The sequence below is a fragment of the Oncorhynchus mykiss genome, chromosome 27 (assembly GCF_057628025.1).
Source record: "Oncorhynchus mykiss isolate SJ-2025 chromosome 27, ASM5762802v1, whole genome shotgun sequence".
Lineage (NCBI taxonomy): Eukaryota > Metazoa > Chordata > Actinopteri > Salmoniformes > Salmonidae > Oncorhynchus > Oncorhynchus mykiss.
Window position 1 is genome coordinate 20,580,418 of NC_143048.1, and position 24,114 is coordinate 20,604,531.

The 24,114-nt window shown below is 42.3% G+C and overlaps 1 protein-coding gene and 1 pseudogene across 4 annotated transcripts in view; both read left to right on the forward strand.

Moving 5' to 3' along the window:
- The window catches only part of LOC110507703 (lissencephaly-1 homolog A), a 62,995-nt gene extending 43,110 nt beyond the window's left edge, over positions 1-19,885 (forward strand). For all 3 annotated transcript variants that reach the window (XM_021587863.3, XM_021587865.3, XM_021587864.3), the window contains 6 exons: positions 3,007-3,175; positions 5,335-5,437; positions 5,555-5,783; positions 13,322-13,423; positions 13,819-13,975; positions 15,707-19,885. In XM_021587863.3, the coding sequence (XP_021443538.1) occupies positions 3,007-3,175; positions 5,335-5,437; positions 5,555-5,783; positions 13,322-13,423; positions 13,819-13,975; positions 15,707-15,780 (834 nt within the window). In that variant the 3' untranslated portion in view covers positions 15,781-19,885. The remainder of the gene's footprint in view (positions 1-3,006; positions 3,176-5,334; positions 5,438-5,554; positions 5,784-13,321; positions 13,424-13,818; positions 13,976-15,706) is intronic.
- Positions 19,886-20,954: 1,069 nt separating this feature from the next.
- Positions 20,955-24,114, forward strand: part of LOC110507704 (RNA N(6)-adenosine-methyltransferase mettl16-like) — a 29,329-nt pseudogene continuing 26,169 nt past the window's right edge. The window contains exons 1-2 of the transcript XR_016492426.1: positions 20,955-20,991; positions 21,358-21,463. The product of XR_016492426.1 is annotated as an RNA N(6)-adenosine-methyltransferase mettl16-like (transcript). The remainder of the gene's footprint in view (positions 20,992-21,357; positions 21,464-24,114) is intronic.

The window sequence follows — 24,114 nt, forward strand, 5'->3', positions numbered from 1 at the left end:
CTTCAACATATGTATTTTGAAATACATTTCAGAATTAAATTGTTCTAAAGCATATAGTATTGTTATTTGACCTGTTCTACGACCAATTATAAACTGGGTTGTTCGAGCTCTGAATGCTGATTGGCTGACAGCCAAGGTATATCAGACCGTATAACAAAATGTTTATTTTTTTTTACGTTGATAACCAGTTTATAATACCAATTAGGCATATCGGGGGTTTGTGGTATATGGCAAATTTACAACGGCAATGGTCGATGCGTCATGCATAAGAACACCCTTAGCCGTGGTATATTCGCCATATACCACACCCCTCAGGCTTTATTGCTTAAATATGCCAAATATATGATTCCACTCATTGTCGTTTGTTAATCACAGCTGTTTCTGTATTGTACTATACTCTTTGGACACGTGCTTGTGAGAGAGGGAGAGCAAGAGGGAGAATGCTGTAGCAGGCCTCATTCTCCATCGACTTGCATTGGATTTGCTTATGCTGTATAATATACTCTGTGAGTGTGTGGATTTCTTTAGATATTGTTTTCACAATAACAGAGGAGAGATGTTCATAAAAGGACACTGTGTTTTGCTTTTAGCTGCATTCCCAAAGCGATAAGCTCTGCTTCCTTGTTGTTTATTCATTCACCCTGATTCGTCCGCCATTGCTATTTTTTACAGCCATTCAGGATTGGTCTGCTGCTCTACCACAGCTAGATACCTTCATGCCCCAGTTCCTCTGTTCCGTATAAATATTTGTGCTGTATATTTTATTAATGTGGAATCAGACTCCTGTTCTCTGTTTTGCCATGCTACCCTTCATTCTCTATTTGACTACACTACCACAAGGGGCCTCCTCTGGCACCACCTACTTCGCCACCACCTCCTCCCAGCTACCCCTCTTCATTCCCAGCACCCCCCTCCCCCTTATCTTCCGCTTGAGTGCAGGCCCCTCCGCCTCGACCACTATCCATCCAACCCGGAGCAGGCCCAATCAGGCCCCAAATCTCACAATCTGCCCCCTCCCCTCTTATGCCGCCTCTTCTTTCCTGGCCTGTCTCGCCTCACTCTTGTCCCCTACTTTCCCTCCAAACCTTGCTGTTAAATCTTATACTGGGGAGCTGAACTTAAGAGTTCTGCACACTGACATTCTCTCTATTTCTCTCTTTGACATTTCGCTAGGGCTGTGTTAGTTTGCCTGCAGTCAAACTAGTCTCTTTTTTCCCCCTCCTCTTTGTTTAGTATGCAGGGAGTAATTGTCACGGGGCTTTGGTGCTCTGCGGACAAACTGCTTCATCTCACTCCTTCCCTCTCTTACTCCCTCTCTTCCCTTGTCCACTGCTCTCCCTTCTGCTAACGTAGCAAATCTATACAATCCTTTTTTTAAAAACTTGTTACCAGCCTTGAGCTCGCCGCCTTGGCAGTATTTAAATCAGCAGGTTTTGTGAGCAGTGAGCCTTCTCTATTTCACTCTCTCTTGCTCTCGGTTTCCCCCCTTCGCTTTCTCTCGCTCTCGCTTCCCCCCACCTCCCTTTCTCTGCATCGTGATAAGAAACCCTGTCACACAAAAGTAGACTGAACAGCTTGAGGTGAACTACTGCTTATGGCAAGAACGACATATGCCTTTAGCATATACTGGACCCCATTATTTTAGTGACTATTTTATAGTGTCTTTCTCTCACAAGTTGGCCTATATTAATTACTGCCTTGGTATTTTGGTTTTTCTTCAAATTGAATATAGGTTATCTTCAGTTGGTCAATGGAAATACTTAATCAATTTGTCTCTCGCTCTTAGAGCCACATTGTTACGAGTGGCTAACATAAACACTAAATTAATCTCATGCTGTTGTCAGTACATAAGCACAGTTCATTTTCAGGTTAGCTTCCTCTGACCTTATTACCTAATGACCTTCTGCAGTGCATCTAGACTGCACTTTACTGAGCTAATATTCTACATGGGTCTGCAGACAAATGTCATAAAAGCTGGAATTGCACCACCATGTTTCACTACCCCGCCACTTGCATAGGTAGCACAAGCTCAGCAGACCAAGTGATGGTCTTGGTGGTACTGGCAGACTTAACACCATGCCATACTGGGTGGATTTTGTGGTACACTAGACTTGAAACAGGAGGGGAGAGGGGGCGGGTGGAGTTGGCAGTGGAGAAAGCCCAAATGAGGCAGAAGGAGGGGGCTTCTGTCACTGTCTGCCAAAATCCAGCCCCCACCACCCTGCTTGCTCAGCGGTGGAGGAAAAGCTTATCCCCACAGTGCCTGTCTGCCTGGAAACACAGGGTAATGTGATAGCCATTATGCTTGAGATGCAGCCAAACTAGTGTTTTTGAACTTTTTATTTAAGACTCAAATCCCACTGTCAGTATAGACACTCATATTTATTCAACCACCATAGTCTTACTTTTGGATTATTTCCTTCTGACTATCCCAATATGAGGATATTTGAATTGACACGCTTCACAGACTAATGTAGTCTTCTAGAAAGTAATTTAATCAGACAAGGAAGATTTTGAATATTTTCATATGTATGGGGTCTGTGTTTGCATGTTGAGACGCCGTCTGGCTTGTAGAGTCATGATTCTGTGCTATTTGGAGCTCTGGAGACGAATCTCAGACAGTGAACTGTGGTAGTTAATGTCTAGAGAGTTTGTCTGGCACCCTACCCAGGGTGTGTTGGAGCTCCTGTGATATGACATCAATATGATCTGCTATCCCCATCTCTCTCTGCCATTCTCAGCCTGGAGGCAGTGTCACAGAGTGCAGGCTAGACTAGACCGTGGTATTTGGTCTCTGTGGAGATTTTTAGATTTGAGAGCAGCTGAGGTGTGCGTTTCTGTTCAGGTGTTTGTGTTCATGTGTGTTTTATGTTCACACAGCAGCTGAAGTTTAGAATTGTGTGTTCATGTGTGATCTTCTCTCTCATCTGAGGTGTGTTTGTGTTCTCATTTTCATGTGTGACATGTTTAGACAGAAGCTGAAATAGTGTTTTCTCTCCTCACCAGGTGTGGGACTATGAGACAGGAGACTTTGAGCGGACGCTGAAGGGCCACACTGACTCTGTCCAGGACATCTCCTTTGACCAGACTGGCAAGCTGCTGGCCTCCTGCTCTGCAGACATGACCATCAAGCTGTGGGACTTCCAGGGCTTTGAGTGCATCAGAACCATGCATGGTGAGGGGAGAGGATGGGTGGGACTGGTTGGAGGATATTATATGTCTTAGACTATGAGGAGGACCAGGGATGGTGAGGTATGTCTGTTTGGTTCAGGCAAAGCATGGATAAGCAATTCCCAACGTGTATGTGAGAATGTGTTTGGATGGTGCGTTGGGACACAGGTGCTACCGATGCTGTTCATTGTCACGTATGCTATGGCTCATCCTCACTGAAGTTCATGGCAATCTGTTCCAATTCACAGAAAACCCAGTGAAACAAAAGAGCTTCACACAACAACCAAATGATCTGTCACACAGGCTTTAATGTTAATGCCAGCCATTTCACACTTCTTAAAATCCTCCCCAATCTAACTCCTATAGGCGGTGGGGACTTGTTCTCTCACCATCTCTGTCTCTCTGAGGAATTCAGTCATTTGCACCGTTTAATATTAAGATTTGGAGGGCAGAATATGAGAAGCCTTTTTGTATTCACACACACACACGTACACCCTCAAGACAAGGTGCTATTTCTCATATCAGCACTCTAAATGTACCAGTCCTTAGGCAGTGTCACTGCCCCCTCCCCTCTTTTAAATCCTAATTGCTGCATAAATTGAAGCGGCATATCTTACGTGTGCCTTCAGGCCCCACTGAAACAGGAGGACACCACTGGAGTGGCTTTCCTATTCCATTGGAACTGTTGAGAGCTCCTAAAACATATCAAAACTTAATGTTTGACATCATATGCCCCTTAAAATCTCCGCCAAAATGTCTCAAATTGCCCGGACTGAGAAGTATACTACATGAATGAATATGAATGCTTAATGTAAATAAGCTGAAAATAAGCTCTTGACTAGGACTCAGTCATTTTTTAATCCATGTTTGACTTGTAAAGGTTTTCAGTGTGTGTGTGTGTGTGTGTGTGTGTGTGTGTGTGTGTGTGTGTGTGTGTGCGCGTGTGAGATATTAGCAGTCTCTCTCCAATCCGTTTTGGGTGTAATTTACACCGCGTCAGTTAGAGCTGGCATGTTGCCCCAAAACAGACAGGCTGTGTTCACACTGTGAAGAAACGAGAGCTCGGGGACCTCTTCTCTTTGTCTCCATCTCTCTCTCTGCGCCTGCCAGTTCCACTGCGCCATCTTTCCAGTCATCCTCCCATCCCCTCATATTCTCATCCTTTCATTCTCCTTGAGTTCCTTTCTTCCTCTAATTTTCCTTCTCTCCTTCCATTCTCCTTAACCAATTTCCCTTCTCTGTAACCAATTTCCCCTCTTTCCTCACCCTTTCTCTTCAACACCTTTTTCTCTCCCCATCTTCCTCTCCCTCTCCTTCTCTCATCCTCTTCCCCTCCTTCCCTGCATCCCTCCCCTTCCCACCAGGCTGGCTGATTTGGTAGTGAAGATTAGGAGAGATTTTGGACAGTCAGTTTAATTATCCTCTTCACTCAGCACCAGATAGCAGCCCTTTTGTGAGGCTTTCACCACCCATTATTATAACAGCCAGTAGCGCACTGTGGGGCTACTGTGCTCCCCAACACACACACGCACACTTCTCATATTTTAAGCTTGCCTTTTAGAACCTACTTATCATTTCTGTATCTTTTTAGCAGATAAAAAATGGCTGCCCTGGTGACTAGGTAATTAGCTGCCTCTTCTCCAGGAACAAAGACACCCTGGGTGTAATTGGCTGTCTCACTACACATGTTAATTGGCTCATTTGGACAAAACCTATTTTATGGCATGTTTAGTTCCGGGGACTTTATCAAGGGGATGGTTAAGGACTTCTTGTCAAAGTGGGTGGCATTCAGAAATGGAAAGGTTTTGGCAGGAATTGCTGGCTAATGCTTTTAGCCCAACTTCGTACTGCCACTGTCTGAAGTACAGTACTTGAACATTTCACCAATAGATATTTCAGTCACCAAGGGAAAGGGGACACCTAGTCAGTGGCACAACTGAATGCGTTAAACCGAGACTTGTCTTCCATATTTAATCAGAGGTGCGGGGGCTGCCTTAAATCGACGTCATAGGTGCCTGGGTGAGCATTTGTTGTTGGGGGTTGCTCAAGGGCAAAATTGTTCTACCTTTTCTGCTTGACAATTCGAACCAGCAACCTTTTGGTTACTGGCTCAGCTACCTGTCGCCCAGTAAAGGTCTCATTGTATTGTCTTTTGTTTTCCAGGACACGATCACAATGTTTCGTCCGTAGCCATCATGCCCAATGGAGATCATATAGTATCTGCCTCTAGGGACAAAACCATTAAAATGTGGGAGGTGGCCACTGGGTAAGTACACTGCATAATAGCAGTCAGTGCTCACCATGAGCCTAAATGTTATTTGAAAAGTTCCCTATGCTTCTGCAAAGCAAGCAACCATCTTTAACCCTTCTTCCCACCCGTCAGTTACTGTGTGAAGACGTTCACGGGCCACAGGGAGTGGGTGAGGATGGTCCGGCCCAATCAGGATGGCACCCTGATCGCCAGCTGCTCCAATGACCAGACTGTGCGTGTGTGGGTGGTGGCATCCAAAGAGTGCAAGGCCGAGCTGCGGGAGCACGAACACGTGGTGGAGTGCATCTCCTGGGCCCCTGAGAGCGCTCATCCCACCATCTTGGAAGCCACCGGCTCAGAGGTGAGAAGGTGCTCGACACGAAGATACTGATACACACACACTTCACAAAAGGCTTTGTCTCCTCTTTGGTCCCCAAAAGCAGATCATGCAACCCCTTCGTCGTCAAAACACCCACTGCTGACTCTTCAAAAGCACCTTGCCCTTATGCCCTGTATTTGGATCTGTTCCAAAACCTGTATGTACATACAGTGGGGCAAAAAATTATTTAGTCAGCCACCAATTGTGCAAGTTCTCCCACTTAAAAAGATGAGAGGCCTGTAATTTTCATCATAGGTACACTTCAACTATGACAAAATGAGAAAAAAAAATCCAGAAAATCACATTGTAGGATTTTTTTAATGAATTTATTTGCAAATTATGGTGGAAAATAAGTATTTGGTCACCTACAAACAAGCAAGATTTCTGGCTCTCACAGACCTGTAACTTCTTCTTTAATAGGCTCCTCTGTCCTCCACTCGTTACCTGTATTAATGGCACCTGTTTGAACTTGTTATCAGTAAAAAACACCTGTCCACAACCTCAAACAGTCACACTCCAAACTCCGCTATGGCCAAGACCAAAGAGCTGTCAAAGGACACCAGAAACAAAATTGTAGACCTGCACCAGGCTGGGAAGACTGAATCTGCAATAGGTAAGCAGCTTGGTTTGAAGAAATCAACTGTGGGAGCAATTATTAGGAAATGGAAGACATACAAGACCACTGATAATCTCTCTCGATCTGGGGCTCCACGCAAGATTTCACCCCGTGGGGTCAAAATGATCACAAGAACGGTGAGCAAAAATCCCAGAACCACACGGGGGGACCTAGTGAATGACCTGCAGAGAGCTGGGACCAAAGTAACAAAGCCTACCATCAGTAACACACTACGCCGCCAGGGACTCAAATCCTGCCGTGCCAGACGTGTCCCCCTGCTTAAGCCAGTACATGTCCAGGCCCATCTGAAGTTTGCTAGAGAGCATTTGGATGGTCCAGAAGAAGATTGGAAGAATGTCATATGGTCAGATGAAACCAAAATATAACTTTTTGGTAAAAACTCAACTCGTCGTGTTTGGAGGACAAAGAATGCTGAGTTTCATCCAAAGAACACCATACCTACTGTGAAGCATGGGGGTGGAAACATCATGCTTTGGGGCTGTTTTTCTGCAAAGGGACCAGGACGACTGATCCGTGTAATGAAAGAATGAATGGGGCCATGTATCGTGAGATTTTGAGTGAAAACCTCCTTCCATCAGTAAGGGCATTGAAGATGAAACGTGGCTGGGTCTTTCAGCATGACAATGATCCCAAACACACCGCCCGGTCAACGAAGGAGTGGCTTCATAATAAGCATTTCAAGGTCCTGGAGTGGCCTAGCCAGTCTCCAGATCTCAACCCCATAGAAAATCTTTGGAGGGAGTTGAAAGTCCGTGTTGCCCAGCAACAGCCCCAAAACATCACTGCTCTAGAGGAGATCTGCATGGAGGAATGGGCCAAAATACCAGCATCAGTGTGTGAAAACCTTGTGAAGACTTACAGAAAATGTTTGACCTCTGTCATTGCCAACAAAGGGTATATAACAAAGTATTGAGAAACTTTTGTTATTGACCAAATACTTATTTTCCACCATAATTTGCAAATAAATTCATTAAAATCCTACAATGTGATTTTATGGATTATTTTTTTTCATTTTGTCTGTCATAGTTGAAGTGTACCTATGGTGAAAATTACAGGCCTCATCTTTTTAAGTGGGAGAACTTGCACAATTGGTGGCTGACTAAATACTTTTTTGCCCCACTGCGTGCCCTAAGTAAAATGTATATGTGTGTGTATTAGAGGTCGACCGACTATGATTTTTCAACGCCGATACCGATTTTTGGAGGACAAAAAAATCCGAGACCGATTTTAATCTGCCGATTTTTAAAATGTATTTGAAATAATAACAATTACAACAATACTGAATGAACAGTTATTTTAACTTAATATAATACATTAATAAAGCCTCAAATAAATAATGAAACATGTTCAATTTGGTTTAAATAATGCAAAAACTAAGTGTTGGAGAAGAAAGTAAAAGTGCAATATGTGCCATGTTAGAAAGCTAACGTTTAAGTTCCTTGCTCAGAACATGAGAACATATGAAAGCTGGTGGTTCCTTTTAACATGAGTCTTAAATATTCCCAGGTAAGACGTTTTAGGTTGTAGTTATTGTAGGAATTATTGGACTATTTCTCTCTCTACCATTTGTATTTCATTAACATTTGACTATTGGATGTTCTTATAGGCACTTTAGTATTGCCAGTGTAACAGTATAGCTTCCGTACCTCTCCTCGCTCCTACCTGGGCTCGAACCAGGAACACAATGACAACAGCCACCTTCGAAGCAGCGTTACCCATGCAAAGCAAGGGGAACAACTACTGCAAGTCTCAGAGCGAGTGACGTTTGAAACGCTATTAGCTCTTAGCGCTAACTAGCTAGCCATTTCTCATCACATCGTTACACCAGCCTAATCTCGGGAGTTGATAGGCTTGAAGTCATAAACAGCAGAGCTGCTGGCAAAACACACCAAAGTGCTGTTTGAATGAATGCTTATGAGCCTGCTGGTGCCTACCATCGCTCAGTCAGACTGCTCTATCAAATCATAGACTTAATTATAACATAATAACACACAGAAATGCAAGCCGTGGGTCATTAATATGGTCGATCCGTAAGCTATCATCTCGAAAACAAGGCGTTTATTCTTTCAGTGAAATACGGAACCGTTCCGTATTTTATCTAACGGGTGGCGTCCATCAGTCTAAATATTCCTGTTACATTGCACAACCTTCAATGTTATGTCATAATTACGTAAAATTCTGACAAATTGGTTCGCAATGAGCCAGGCGGCCCAAACTGTTGCCTATACCCTGACTCTGCGTGCAATGAACGCAAGAGAAGTGACACAATTTCACCTGGTTAATATTGCCTGCTAACCTGGATTTATTTTAGCTTAATATGCAGGTTTAAAAATATTTACTTCTGTGTATTGATTTTAAGAAAGGCATTGGTGTTTAAGGTTAGGTACACGTTGGAGCAATGACAGTCCTTTTTCGCGAATGCGCATTGCATTGATTATATGCAACGCAGGACACGCTAGATAAACTAGTAATATCAACCATGTGTAGTTATAACTAGTTATTATGATTGATTGTTTTTTTTACAAGATAAGTTTAATGCTAGCTAGCAACTTACCTTGGCTTTACTGCATTCGCGTAACAGGCAGTCTCCTTCGTGGAGTGCAACGAGAGGCAGGTGGTTAGAGCGTTGGACTAGTTAACCGTAAAGGTTGCAAGATTGAATCCCTGAGCTGACAAGGTAAAAATCTGTCATTCTGCCCCTGAACAAGGCAGTTAACCCACCGTTCCTAGGCCGTCATTGAAAATAAGAATGTGTTCTGAACTGACTTGCCTAGTTAAATAAAGATTAAATAAAGGTGTAAAAAAAAATAATAATAATATCGGCAAAATCGGCGTCCAAAATCACCAGACATGTTTGAATCAGACCATGAAATGAAAAGTACAGGAGGTGCCCCTGTGAATATCCCGCTCTTCTCAGTTTTATGATCATGCATGTCCAATTTCAGCTACATCCGATTTAAAACATATACCCTAGCAGGCAGCTAGTGGCCCTGTCAAGAACCTTGCCTTCCTGTCTGCCTCGATGCCTGAGCACAATGGTACACAATGTCCCATTTTCAGATCTCACGGAAGGAGCGTCAGACAGTTTTTCCTCTTTAGCTCTCTGTTTCTGTGTTTACCCATTTGAATGGTTGATGTGCTAAGTCAATGCAGTGATGGTATTGTTGAACTTGGCTAAGGCTCAAGCCAGAAGAGTAGACGCACACACACATGTAAACATACATACCCCATTACGCTCGCCTTTAATCACTTTTTTTGAAGACTTAAAGAACTTGGGGCTTAGTAGCAGATCCGGTTCAGATAGGATTGTCCTGTCATCAATTATACTGTCACACTTTATGTTCTATAAACTGGGGGTGCTGAGATGAGCCTGCTCAGGGGAACCCACACTGTTAGAACACCCTCCCTGTTGCAGAACTCGGTGGCATGTAATGGCTTTTGTATCTCTGTGTGTATAATACCCCACCCACACATCTGGCCATGCTTTGTTTGCCTAGTGCCCAATAAATAATTAGTTGGTTCTGAAGACAAAATAAATACTTACAGTTGAAGTCAGAAGTTTACATACACTTAGGTTGGAGTCATTAAAACTCGTTATTCAAAACTTCACTAATTTCTTGTTAACAAACTATAGTTTTATCAAGTCGGTTAGGACATCTACGTTGTGCATAACACAAGTAATTTTTCCAACAATTGTTTACAGATTATTTCACTTATTCACTGTATCACAATTCCAGTGGGTCAGAAGTTTACATACACTAAGTTGACTGTGCCTTTAAACAGCTTGGAAAATTCCAGAAAAAGATGTAATGACTTTAGAAGCTTCTGATAGGCTAATTGACATCATTTGAGTCAGTTGGAGGTGTACCTGTGGAGGTATTTCAATGCCTACCCTGAAACTCAGTGCCTCTTTGCTTGACATCATGGGAAAATCAAAAGAAATCAGCCAAGACTGCAGAAAAAATATTGTAGACCTCCACAAGTCTGGATCGTCCTTGGGAGCAATTTCCAAACGCCTGAAGGTACCACATTCATCTGTACAAACAATAGTACGCAAGTATAAACACCATGGCACCACGCAGCCGTCATACCACTCAGGAAGGAGACACGTTTTGTCTTCTAGAGATGAACATACTTTGGTGCGAAAAGTACAAATCAATCCCAGAACAACAGCAATGGACATTGTGAAGATGCTGGGGGAAACGGGTACAAAAGTATCTATATCCACAGTAAAACAAGTCCTATATTGACATAACCTGAAAGGCCGCTCAGCAAGGAAGAAGCCACTGCTCCAAAACCGCCATAAAAAAGCCTGACTACGGTTTGCAACTGCACATGGGGACAAAGATCGTACTTTTCGAAGAAATGTCCTCTGGTCTGATGAAACAAATATTGAACTGTTTGGCCATATTGACCATTGTTATGTTTGGAGGAAAAAGGGGGAGGCTTGCAAGCCGAAGAACACCATCCCAACCGTGAAGCACGGGGGTGTCAGCATCATGTTGTGGGGGTGCTTTGCTGCAGGAGGGACTGGTGCACTTCTCAAAATATATGGCATCATGATGAAGGAAAATTATGTGGATGTGTTGAAGTAACATCTCAAGATATCAGTCAGGAAGTTGAAGCTTGGTCGCAAATGGGTCTTCCAAATGGACAAGCATACTTCCAAAGTTGTGGCAAAATGGCTTAAGGACAACAAAGTCAAGGTATTGGAGTGGCCATCACAAAGCCCTGACCTCAATCCTATAGAACATGTGGGCAGAACTGAAAAGGCGTGTGCGAGCAAGGAGGCCTACAAACCTGACTTGGTTACATCAGCTCTGTCAGGAGGAATGGGACAATATTCACCCAACTTATTGTGGGAAGCTTGTGGAAGCCTACCATAAACGTTTGATCCAAGTTAAACAATTTAAAGGGAATGCTACCAAATACTAATTGAGTGTATTTAAACTTCTGACCCACTGGGAATGTGATGAAAGAAATAAAAGCTGAAATCATTCTCTCTACTATTTTTCTGACATTTCACATTCTTAAAATTAAGTGGTGATCATAACTGACCTAAGACAGATAATTTTTACTAGGATTAAATATCAGGAATTGTGAAACTGAGTTTAAATGTACTTGGCTAAGGTGTATGACTGCAACTGTATGTCCTCCTCGTGCATGCTTAGCTGCTGAAGATGGTATTTGATTTTAAAATAATAGATGGATGGTAGTTTTGGTGAATATGGAAAAAATATGATTTATACTGCACCACAGAGCTTGTGGAAATGGAACAATTGAATTTTAAGTGCAAATTTGGTCTATCACATATTGCCCTCAGCTGTAAGGTCCCTCCAGTGCAAGTTTGCTCTACTCTGTGTTCAGATACACTCTTACAGTGCCTTCGGAAAGTATTTAGGCCCCTTGACATTTTCCACATATTGTTAGGTTACAGCCTTATTCCAAAATTAATTAAATTGAAAAAAACGATCTACACACTACCCCATAATCACAAAGCAAAAACTGTTTTTTAGAAGTGTACACATTTTTACAAATTTTCAATACAAAACAAATGTCACACTTACATCAGTATTCAGACCCTTTACTCTGTACTTTGTTGAAGCACCTTTTGGCAGCGATTACAGCCTCGTGTCTTCTTGGGTATGATGCTACAAGCTTGGCACACCTGTATTTGGAGAGTTTCTCCCATTGTTCTCTGCAGATTCTCTCAAGCTCTGTCAGGTTGGACAGCTATTTTCAGGTCTCTCCAGAGATGTTCGATGGCGTTCCAGTCCGGGCTCTGGCTGGGCCACTCAAACATTCTGAGACTTTTCCTGAAGCCACTCCTGCGTTGTCTTGGCTGTGTGCTTAGTGTCATTGTCCTGTTGGAAAGTGAACCTTTGCTTCATCTTGTAACTCTAGCATAAAGGCCTGATTGGTGGAGTGCTGCGCAGAGATGGGACAACCTTCCAGAAGGACAACCATCTCCACAGGGGAACTCAGGAGCTCTGTCAGTGACCATCTGTTTCTTGGTCACCTCCCTGACCAAGGCCCTTCTGTCCTGATTGCTCAGTTTGGCTGGGCAGCCAGCTCTAGGAAGAGTCTTGGTGGTTCTAAACTAATTCAATTTAAGAATGATTGGGTCCACTGTGTTTTTGGGGACCATCCAATGCTGCAGAAATGTTTTGGTACCCTTCCTCAGATCTGTGGCTCGATACAATCCTGTTTTGGATCTCTACGGGCATTTCCTTCGACCTCAATGGCTTGGTTTTTGCTCTGGCAGGCACTTTCAACTGGGGGACTTTGTATATACAGGTGTGTGCCTTCCCAAATCATGTCCAATCAATTGAATTGACCACAGGTGCACTCCCAAGGATGATCAATGAAAACAGGTTGTACTTGAGCTCAATTTCGAGTTGTCGCGAAGGGTCTGAATACTTATGTAGATAAGGTAGTTATGTTTGCAAATGTTAAATAAAAAAATTCTAAAAGGCTGTTTTTACTTCATTGTTATGGGGTGTTGTGTGTAGATTGCTGAGGATTTGTATTTATTAATCCATTTTAAAATAAAGCTGTAACAAAATGTGGAATGTCAATGGGTCTGCATACTTTCCCGATGGCACTGTATCTATGCAGAGTCTGTCCTGCTCTTGAGACGCATTCTCTGATAACTATTCCGTTTGTAGTCCATTTCCCCTAATGCTAAGGTGCTATTTATTTATCGAAGGCTGTGGTACAAAAATGCATTTATTTCAGAGGGCTGCTGGCAGCACATAGCCCTTATAACAAAATAATCATAGGGTTGATATCCACCAAGTGAACACTGCTAAAGGTTCTGTATTGGCAATTTACGGCGGCAATTGGAGCTCATCGTATTCGTTCTCTCCCTGTGTCCTTCCAGTCTAAGAAGAGTGGTAAGCCGGGCCCCTTCCTGCTGTCTGGCTCCAGAGACAAGACCATCAAGATGTGGGATGTCAGCATTGGGATGTGTCTTATGACACTGGTGAGTGGACCATTAATCACAGACATTCGATAATGGTCATTCTGATTCATGCAGTTTTTAATTGAAAAATGTCCCCATTAGTGATGCCGACTCCATTCTTCACATAACATGACTTGAATTGTAATGTGATTGACATTCTTGAACCCTAGTCTTAACCGAACACACTGTCTCCGGTTGACTGGTTTCCCGAACTAAGCATAGTTTGTTTTAGTCAAGGAGCAGTCTGGGGAAACTGGCACTAGATTTTGTATTTGAAAATTAAAGAGAGCCGCACACTCTAGGAGCTCAGGTGCAAAAATGTAATTACCAACGTTTCGACAGCCAAGCTGTCTTCATCAGGGTTTATCATGGTTAGATTTTGTATTAACAATTCTAACCAAACACTATTGTCCCAGGTTGGCCATGATAACTGGGTGCGCGGGATGCTTGTCCACCCCGGAGGCAAGTTCATATTAAGCTGTGCTGACGACAAGACCTTAAGGATCTGGGACTACAAGAACAAGCGCTGCATGAAGACTCTGAGTGCCCATGAACACTTTGTTACCTCTCTGGGTAAGCCGCTCTCAATCTTCTCTTCTCCTACAGTCACAGTCAGCGCCAGTTACTGCTGGGCCTTTTTTAGTAGGCACACAGTAGCAAAATGTTTGCGCTGAGCTATGAACTGATTATTATTTATTTTTTTAACAACTATTTGATCCGAGTTCTGTTCAATTATTTGAATTCAATTTAGTTGTTTTTTTTCTGTGAGCTTAATGCGCACATTGCACAGCTTCTCTAGAGATAAATTAGATCCAGCCTGAACTGTGTGACATAGTAGAGTTGTAGTTTCCAACAGGCCAATATTCTACATAGTTTAACGCATAAAGCGGTGTAATAAACTACAATGACCATAATCCATTGCACATCTCCTTGTCCAGTCTTTCTTTTATGCCTACTAGGGAAGAGGGAAGAATTCACAATCGTGAGATGATATAGAGAGTCATAAAAAGTAGTCATAAAAATATGCCTTATTTACTTTAAAGAACTACAAAATAGGGATTTTGTCAGACACCATATGCAGCAGCTCTGTAAAGATGAGATGATTACTAGTCATCAAATAAAACAAATGTAATATACACAACTGAAATATTTAAATTATGGTTAATAAGTGATGAGCAGTAATAGGCAGTCACTATCATCATGTTACTTTTATTTAATGTTTTATTCTGTTACAGCATTCAATCCACATAATGCATAGTGCATTTAATGCTTAAAAATATGATTGAAACTGAAATAAAAAAAAAACGTTATTTTTTATAATCGAACAGAACTAACCTCAAAAAGCTCTAATCACTCAGTACTACAAAACATTTTGCAACGTGAAACAAACATTTGATTTCATCTCAGTGGCTAAGTTCAGGGAGTACCTGCCTGTATCTCCATGTCCTTAGTGAACTCAACCCTGGTGTTTCCTGAGTTGTTAGTTCTTTGTTTGGTGGTCTATTGAGGTGTGAGCTAGGAGGCTCTGCATTAACCCCCTCGGGTGCATCATGCTATAGGCCCCAGAGTGAGAGGATCAGGCAGGGGTTAGACAAAGCTGTTTTGGACGTTGGTTGAATGGGGTTAGGGATAGATGGATAGGAGAGGGGTGGGGGTTGTAGAGTTATGATAAACTGGTCTTGCCTGGCTCAATATACTGGGGGCTGCTAGCTGGCAGCTGGGGTCTAAGAGGTAGACAAATACTCCAGGATTTTCCCAATTTTCCTCAAATCTGATTCTTCTAAGCGGATCAAGGCTAGGGAAGTCTCCGGAGAAGGAGACTCCAGCTATCCAGCCAGCTTTCCTGTCAGGCTAGTGCTGTTTGAAGCCTCAGCCTCTGAAATCTAGCCACACACACACAGAGCACTGCTGTAAGCTATTGTTTGGATATTTTGGGGGGAGAAGACAAAAACACCTTTTGTTGAGGTTGATGTGCTGTGCTTTTCTGTGTGATGCATGTACCAAGAGGTAAAGAGCTTTGTCTAGTTAATGAAATGCCCCAATTCAACTATTGATAATAAAATAATGATATATTCAGGTCATACTGCTAAATGGAATATGCTTGATAAATGGCCTTTAATGTGGAAGTTAACTAATTATTCTGCCACCTCCTCTGGATAGAACCCGATTCTCTCTCTCAATTAATTTCAATTAAATTCAAAGGGCTTTGTGGGCATGGGAAACATGTTCACATGGCCAAAGCAAGTGAAAAAGACAAATTATCTACTCTTCCTTTGTACTGATGCCCTTTCTCCTCCTCCTCAGATTTCCACAAGAATGCGCCGTATGTTGTCACCGGGAGCGTAGATCAAACAGTAAAAGTGTGGGAGTGTCGCTGATCCGACCAGGCCTAAGAAGATCGGACCACCATCATCCCAATTACCACCCCAACTCCTCTCACCCCACCTCCTATAGGCCTCATTCCACCCCCCCCCCCCCCCCCCCCACATCCCACCTAACACTATCTCTTTCATCACCTCTGGTTACACTCACACACCATGGTTAATACCTTATCCTGTCATCACGCTCTCTGGTCCAATAACTATGGTCCTTTTATGTACATTATTCTGGATGTAGATTGAGCTATTAAATGTTACACAGCAAAAAAAGTGTTCTTGCATGGTGATGATGAATCCAAAATTGTATACTGTAAATTTACATAAGGTTGTCTAGAAGTACCATAGGTTTAACATGGGTGGGGCTGGCTAAGTCTGTTGTCACATGCAGCCTTACCTACCTACTTATTGAAGGCAGATGTTTCTTTGTGTGCGTCACAAATGCCACCCTATTCCCTACATGTTGCAATACCTATGAACAGGGCCTATGTGCCCTGATCCAAGGTAGTACACTACAGGGAATAGGGTGCCTTTTGGAACACATTCTTTGACTGGGTGTAAAACGTAGGGCGCTAACACTGATAATTTAAAAAAACGACTGTCGTTTCTTTTCGTGTCAGATTTATTATTTTTGTCACTTTTTTTTTCCCCCTGTTTATTTTATTTTTGTTATTTTCTCTCCTTTTCACTGTTGTAGTCTGTCAGTGACCTTTTTGAGGGGGAAAAGGAAAAGTATAATCCCTTGATGTCGGAGGATATGAGATTGTCTGTCTGTGGGGGTTTTGTTATTGGAATAATCTGTAGCTTTGTAACATCACTTCTGAAGTGTGCATACCATTTCTCTTCATGTGGAACTAGATAATATATTAATGGCTGCATATACGATTGTTTCAAACTGTTGTCTATCTTCGGTCATCTGGGGGTTGAGAAAACAAAACAGCTTTGTACTCTTGTCATGACGACGCGTCCTAAACTCAGTAGCAAAACCACACCTGATAGGCTTAGAATTATCCTATCCAATGACTGAATTATGTTTATTGAATCGGAACCTTTCTATATTGGCATCTGAATGAATTAACCTGGCTAGGCTGCGCAGCTGGTGCCCTTATTTCAGTGGGTTAGCATTTTGGCTGAAAACTCAGTGGACTGATGACTTTCAGGTTAGCATTTAGGCAATGTGAGCCGATAGCGTGAGGTTACTCCTCCCTGAAACGCTGCCCCCTGTCTGTTCGGACTGGTACTGGACCGTATGGTTGGCCGCAACTGATCAGGCGACCGACCGCCTCAGCCTTTCTTTAGCACTTGGCCCTTTAGCAACTGACTTCAGGGATATCACCTCTTTTTAATCTCAAGCACTTGAAAAGAAAGACCTTTAGGTGTCTCCCTCCCTCTGTAAGATGTCTCACTGTTGTCTCAAGTCTAACCTGAGTGATTTCCATTGGACTCAACTGAACCTTCTCCCTTTTTCTAACCATATGACGAATCAGGTGTCAGCTGGGTTTTATTATCCCTTATACTACAGGAATCATGTAAGAGATTTGATGCTCAGTTGGCCATTGTCTTGTGCTGCTTGCTTCTATGGGCTGTGTAAATTAGGGAGGGTAAGCTTAAGCCTTAGCTCTGGATGAAATATGCAAGTTTCAAATGAGTCGGACACAGTCAGAGAGACGTCGTCATAGCATGACAAGGAGTCAAAGTTGCCCCTCTGGTTTTGATGTGCAAAATATCTCCCTGGAAAAATACAAAGAATTGAGAGGTAACAAAGCTGTTTCTGTGGGGGAGAAAGACATGTAAACTAAAGCTTTTTACTGAGCTGTAGGTAAGTGTCCAAATCTGTGTTTCCACTGAACTGACTGGGTAACTTTCAGGGGATTCATTCATTCAGTTGGTGATGAAATCAAATGCTAGCAGTAGACATGCTAATGAATGATTGTGTTCTCTGTACAGTAGAGGTCTGATGGTTGTAGTTCTTGTATAGGGATCTTCACCCCTAAGACTACATACAGCAGCTCCCTTGCCACAGACCGACGTTGGTCTTGGGCTAGACCTACTAGGATCTGTTTGTGCACAGGAGAATGCTTAGACACCATTCCTAGGGAAGAGCTCTTGGGTCAAAACTCTTCAGGACTGACTCTAACACATTGCAGTAGTCTCTGGGGTGGCAAGCACATCTGTATCATATTCTGTTCATCTTAATGAGCTAGAAGGCTGAAGAAATAATGAAAAATGACAATTGGAACTAATTCTAATCTAACCAAATCTATCTATGACAATGGAGACCAACCATTCCCCCCAACAACAAAAAATAACATCTTGCTTCCTACTCTGCAGCAGGTGAGGAAGAATCCTATTATCTTGCACATCCCTGCTTTTCGTTAGCTCTTTGGTCCTTTGTCCGACTGGGGACCGAAGAGAAATTAAGACTCAATAAAATGCATAAACAAAATATCATTTTTTTAAATCAGCCTTTTTGCATTATGATGCAATTCTGTAATAATAAAATACTCCACTTACTTAACTGATTTTATTATTTTAAGCTTATTTGCTGAATAACTTCCTGTTCCTCTTCCTGTGTGTATTTGATTGGATGTAGCTAGCTGCTGCTGTTGACCTCTGAACCCTCATAGTGGCTAGTGTGATGAACCCTTTGACCTGTCGACAATACCACTGCTGCATGTACCCCTGTTGTACCAGAGGCTGAGCCATCTGGTCTTGTGAGCCTTTCTGGTTCAAGTGCTATGATGTAAGCCACTGAACACTCAGGCCGAGTCTGAAATGGCACCCTATTCCCTAAAATTAGTGCACTTAAGACGCAGACTCAATCAGCCACAGGCCACTCCGCTAAGCTGTCAAAGGATAGTCTGTCCACTTGACACATTTATATACTGTAAAAAGAGCGAGAAGTAGGATAAGAGAACACCGTCTCTTATGAGAAGGGGTGGTACCCCTACTGTTGCTTGCCAGTAAGCAGGTGTATTGTCCCTGTGTATCTATGTATGTATACTGTGTATTTTGCATATTGACTTTTCAAAGACACCAGACAGGTTGGCTCAGGCTGGCTTGATGGCTGCAGACAGACCTCACTGTACTTAATGTGGTTGTTTGTTGCTGCTGAAAGGAGGACAGATCTGTAAATGTATGAACTGGCTTCTTCATTCCTCTATATGCGATGGGATTGTGGCAGACTAAAGATGTTCTGAGAGAAAAGAAGCCTCCTTGAGAGAATACCACTTATGCCTCCTCTAGACTAGAGACCCCCATGTATTTAATCAGACTAGACAGGTCTTTCTCCAAGCACCTTTCTCTGTCAGTCAGAGGGAGGGAGAGACTTTGATTGAAGAGTCGGCGTGAGTTCATTCCGTTACACCAACCATCGATAGGACAATTGGACATGGTGGTGCTGATGCACCATAAAACGTGTTTTAGCTGAAACCAAAAAAATGTAACTACAGTAAGATGACATGGTTTAGCTTCAGCATTCAGATGTCCTGATCTGTTCTGTTCTCAATCCTAGGCTAAGTTAGCTTCCTGATTTAAGCCGATTCTCTCTTTAGATTGGCTTAATTCAGGATTACCATATCAGGTTCCTTGTGTGTAAATTCGAAACCTGGCCTGAAGTGAGCCTAAATGGATATTTGACTTGACTCTTATTGTTATTTAAAAAAAACTCAGCTTTCCTTTTCTTGGGTTAGACAAAAAAGGTCTATAAACAAATTGTCCAGAGGGAGAATGTGTGTCTCCCCTTGTAATATAGTTGTCATTGAATGAATGCTTTCCATAACTGTGCTATTGTACCTTCCCTGTGAAAAGAAATCACTTTTTGCCATTTGCAGCTCCCAAGCAATCCCTATGCTGCACTGGCTAGGTGGATCAGAGGGACTGGCAGACAAGCTTGCACTGTCTGTTGGTCCTTCCCCCCCAGTCTCAAGTCCATCTGTCTGCTATAATCTGCCTTGTGAATAGATTGAGGGCTTCAGACTTCTCACAGCTTGAGCAGGATTTATAGTTTTGCTTTCAACGTCTTTCTCACTCTTCACACAGCAAAATTGCTAACAAAATATCTGGATGTCATTATTGTTTGCAACATAATTAAAGAAAAATATGTAAACGTTGTCCTTTTATTGGGTTGGAGGGGGGGTTCTCAACAAAGAACATGCACTGCTTGATATATTACATGTCTACCACAGATCAGTTCATTTAGTGATTTTCTGATTTTGAGCTAAAGGTTTCGGGGAAAGCGAGTCTTAACATTTCATGATTTTCTTCAGTGAATGGCATGTATTTTTTCTTGGGTAGAAAATTATAGATCATTAAATGATCATAATTACATATTGCCAGTATACTGTGTGTGTGAAGTATTAATATAATGGTAGGGATTCATTTTTAATGTTCACAGCTGTTATGTATGCCAAGAGATGATGGAAACCATACTTGAAACAGAATGTGATTGACAATTTACATTAACAGACCCAAAAATCTAAATCTTACATTTCTAAGACCATGTTGGTGTCTTTGCAAAATAAATAACTAATCTACCAGATAAGTGCATGGTTCCACCTGGCTGGCACCTTCCTGCTATGTCTAATTGTCTGACTACACTAAAAATGTCTCATGATCTTGAAAAATATCGATGAAGTGTAAAATGCAGCTCTGGGAACAGATTAATCATGCTGAGCAGTTTAGGTTATGACTCAAATATACTTGCTCAAGCAATATTTTAATTAACTTGGATACATTTGTGCAAGTGTCAATCTGTTTTACTGTTGCCCCTTTGCAAATGTTTGACTGGGTGGGTAGGGTGTACAATTGCCATCATTTTGCCGTCTGCTTCTGAATGAAGGATCATTTGTATGTGGAGAATAGATCACTCAACCACACACACTCAACATCAACTATAAATTGTTGTCGGGATACTACTGATGATATGTAGCCTCAACCTATCATGCTTCAAAATATCCATGCTGGCGGGATCCATACCTCAATTGAAGTAGGAATGTGAAATAGTTAGGTAAGAAATTATGGTTAAGGTTTAGAGTAGGGACTAACCAAAGATCCCGGATAGCCCTGACCCTTCAAAATGTTGACTGTTTTGAATGCGCTGAATATCGACGTCAATCAATGTCTCGTCGCAGAATTGTGACTTCGTCCACCATCACAGAAGAAACGCTATATCGTTTATGCAAAAAAAGTCCAACGTGAGTTCTCAGATCGTGTGTACAAGACAACTCTACATACGAATATATTCCCGAGCGAATATTTCAGGTATTCAAGTTACTACCATTATAATAAGAGGCTAGCTAACGCTAGGCATCTCATTTAGAGAGGTCTTATATAGCCATCGTGTTGGCATGGAGTTGAAATGTGCTTTAGCTAGGTGGCTAACTTGCAGTTTACTGATTTAATGCGTTTAGTTAGCTAACAAGCTAGATACTATCCCCATAGTTTTACCTTTTGTATGTAGTATTTTACACGCATTTATGTCAGTTAGCTAACTTTTTAGCGTTCCAACCCTTTTTAAAAATGTACAATCGTGTGTCATGTGTTCTTCCTCCATAATGAAGTGAAAATGTCATTAAACAGGTCAATGGAACCGCTACAAAGACAAGCCCCCGGACTTGGCCTACTCGGCCTCCAAGTATCCAGACTTCGAACAGCATGTCCACACCAACCTGGGTGGCAGAGCTATGTATTCATTAGCTACGGAAATCGTTTTAAGAACCAAACGTGAGCAAAACTATAAGTTGTATTGGACAAATTCTGGTAGTTAGGACCCTCCCCGTTTCGTTCCGGTTGCTTCCACTGAGCTAAAGGGTTGCTTCCATTTAAGAAACGTTTTGCAACAGAATCGGCGCAATGAATACGCCCCAGTACATATGCTGTAGCCCAGTTGTTCCCAACTCAGGTCCTCGAATATCCCCAACAGTTCACATTTTTATTGTAGCCCCGGATAAGCACGGCGTATTCAACTTGTCAACTAATCATCAGGCACTCAATGAGTTGAATCTCAGGTATGTTTGTCCCCGGCTACAACAAAAATGTGCCGTTGGGGGTATTTAAGGACCGGAGTTGGGAGCCACTGCTGTTGACTATGACTTAGTGTCAATTTGTGCCACTATTTATTTGGTGTCACACCAGTAAAACCCATGTGTGTGGCAGATTTCGTTTTTTTTTATTGAGTGTTGCCAACTCCCCCCCAGCATGTTCTCTCATTACTGTAGTTTTCTCACCTGTGTGTGTGTGTGTGTGTGTCCAGCTAGCAGGTGACAGGGAGAACTCACAGTAGGAGGGGCAGAGAGTTGGAAGGAGAGAGGCATCAAAGACAGTTTGATTTTCCTCTTATCACACCATAAAAAAATGTTTTTCTCCCTTCCTCTTTCGGAGGAAATGGGGGTTCCAGATTTTTTGTATTTAGACAGGATGACGTTTTTTTATTTATTTTTATTTAATTGAACCTTTATTTAACTACATTAACGGACATCATTGCTAACAACCATGACGATTAGTGACCTGGTCATGGTGCTATAGTTTGTTACAGACGTTACCCATAGACACTAGCTTCCCATATAACTATTGGAGCAGGGTTTAGACAAATGCCTGTGGTTGCTTGTGATGTTCATCGGCTACAGAGGAAGAAAAAGTGATCACTGAAATTATTAATGCATGCGCTACAGACAGAATCTCAGCTCTGATGGGGAGGAGTGGAAAGTTGGAAACCAGGAGGAACCAGGGCTGGAGAGGGAATGGAAGGTGCAGAGTGGGGGGTTAGGGGGTCACACAGTCTGAGGGAGGGAGACCGTCTCAATTCTCCCTGACTGGAGGGCAGGGTCTGCCAGCCAGTAATTGGGACACACACAGGGATGTGAAATATGCAGAGAGAGAAGAGGGGGAGATGGAGGGAGAGGGAGAGAGCGTGAAGGATGGATAGAGAGAGACGGAGGGACTGAGAGGTAGAGAGCTTTGGGGCTGCTTTCTATCTCCGAGTGGCTTTTCAGATCACATCTCTACTGTCAAGATTGTCTTCACTTTTACTCACAGAACAAAGACTTGAGAGAGGTTTCTCTCACAGAACTGACAAGGGGAAAGATTGTGTGATTGTGACTGCTGAGTCCTGTCACATCACATCATGGTGTGCTTTTGTGTAATTTACTCCCCTTCTGGTTGTGGGAAAAACAAACACGATGGCTGCTTAAGTCAGAGACAGTCAGTTCGTCAAATTTCTGCCCTGCTAGAGCTGCACCTGTCAAATGTAAGTGCTGTTATTGGGAAGTGGGAACGTCTAGGAGAAACAATGGCTCATCCGCGAAGTGGTAGGCCACACAAGCACACAATGGAACCGCTGAAGCGCGTAGCGTGTAAAAAATAGTCTGTCTTTGGTTGCAACACTCAGTACTGAGTATCTATATCTAAATCGGCCGATTTAATCGGTATTGGCTTTTTTTGGTCCTCCAATATATTTGCAATAATGACAATTACAACAATACTCAATGAACACTTATTTTAACTTAACATAATACTTAAATAAAATCTATTTAGCCTCAAATAATAATGAAACATCTTTGGTTAAAGTAATGCAAAAACAAAGTGTTGGAGAAGAAAGTAAATATGTGCCATGTAAAAACGCTAACGTTTAAGTTCCTTGCTCAGAACATGAGAACATATGAAAGCTAGAACAATCCTTTTAACATGAGTCTTCAATATTCCCAGTTAAGAAGTTTTGGGTTGTAGTTATTATAGGACTGTTTCTCTTTATACCATTTGTATTTTATATACATTTGACTATTGGATGTTCTTATAGACACTATAGTATTACCAGCCTAATCTCGGGAGTTGATAGGCTTGAAGTCATTAACAGCGCTGTGCTTCAAGAATTGCGAAAAGCTGCTGGCAAACGCAGGAAAGTGCAGTTTGAATGAATGCTTACGAGCCTGCTGCTGCCTACCACCGCTCAGTCAGACTGCTATATCAAATCATAGACTTAATTATAATATAATAAACACACAGAAATACGAGAATTGGGTAATTAATCCAGGAAACTATTATTTTGGAAACAAAATGTTTATTCTTTCAGTAAAATACGGAACCGTTCCGTATTTTATCGAACGGGAGGCAACCCTAAGTCTAAATATTTCTGTTACATTGCACAGCCTTCAATGTTATGTCATAATTATGTAAAATTCTGGCAAATTAATTACGGTCTTTCTCAGGAAGAAATGGTCTTCACACAGTTCGCAACGAGCCAGGTGACCCAAACTGCTGCATATACCCTGACTCTGCTGGCACTGAACACAAGAGAACTGACACAATTTCAGGCACCGCATTGATTATGTGCAACGCAGG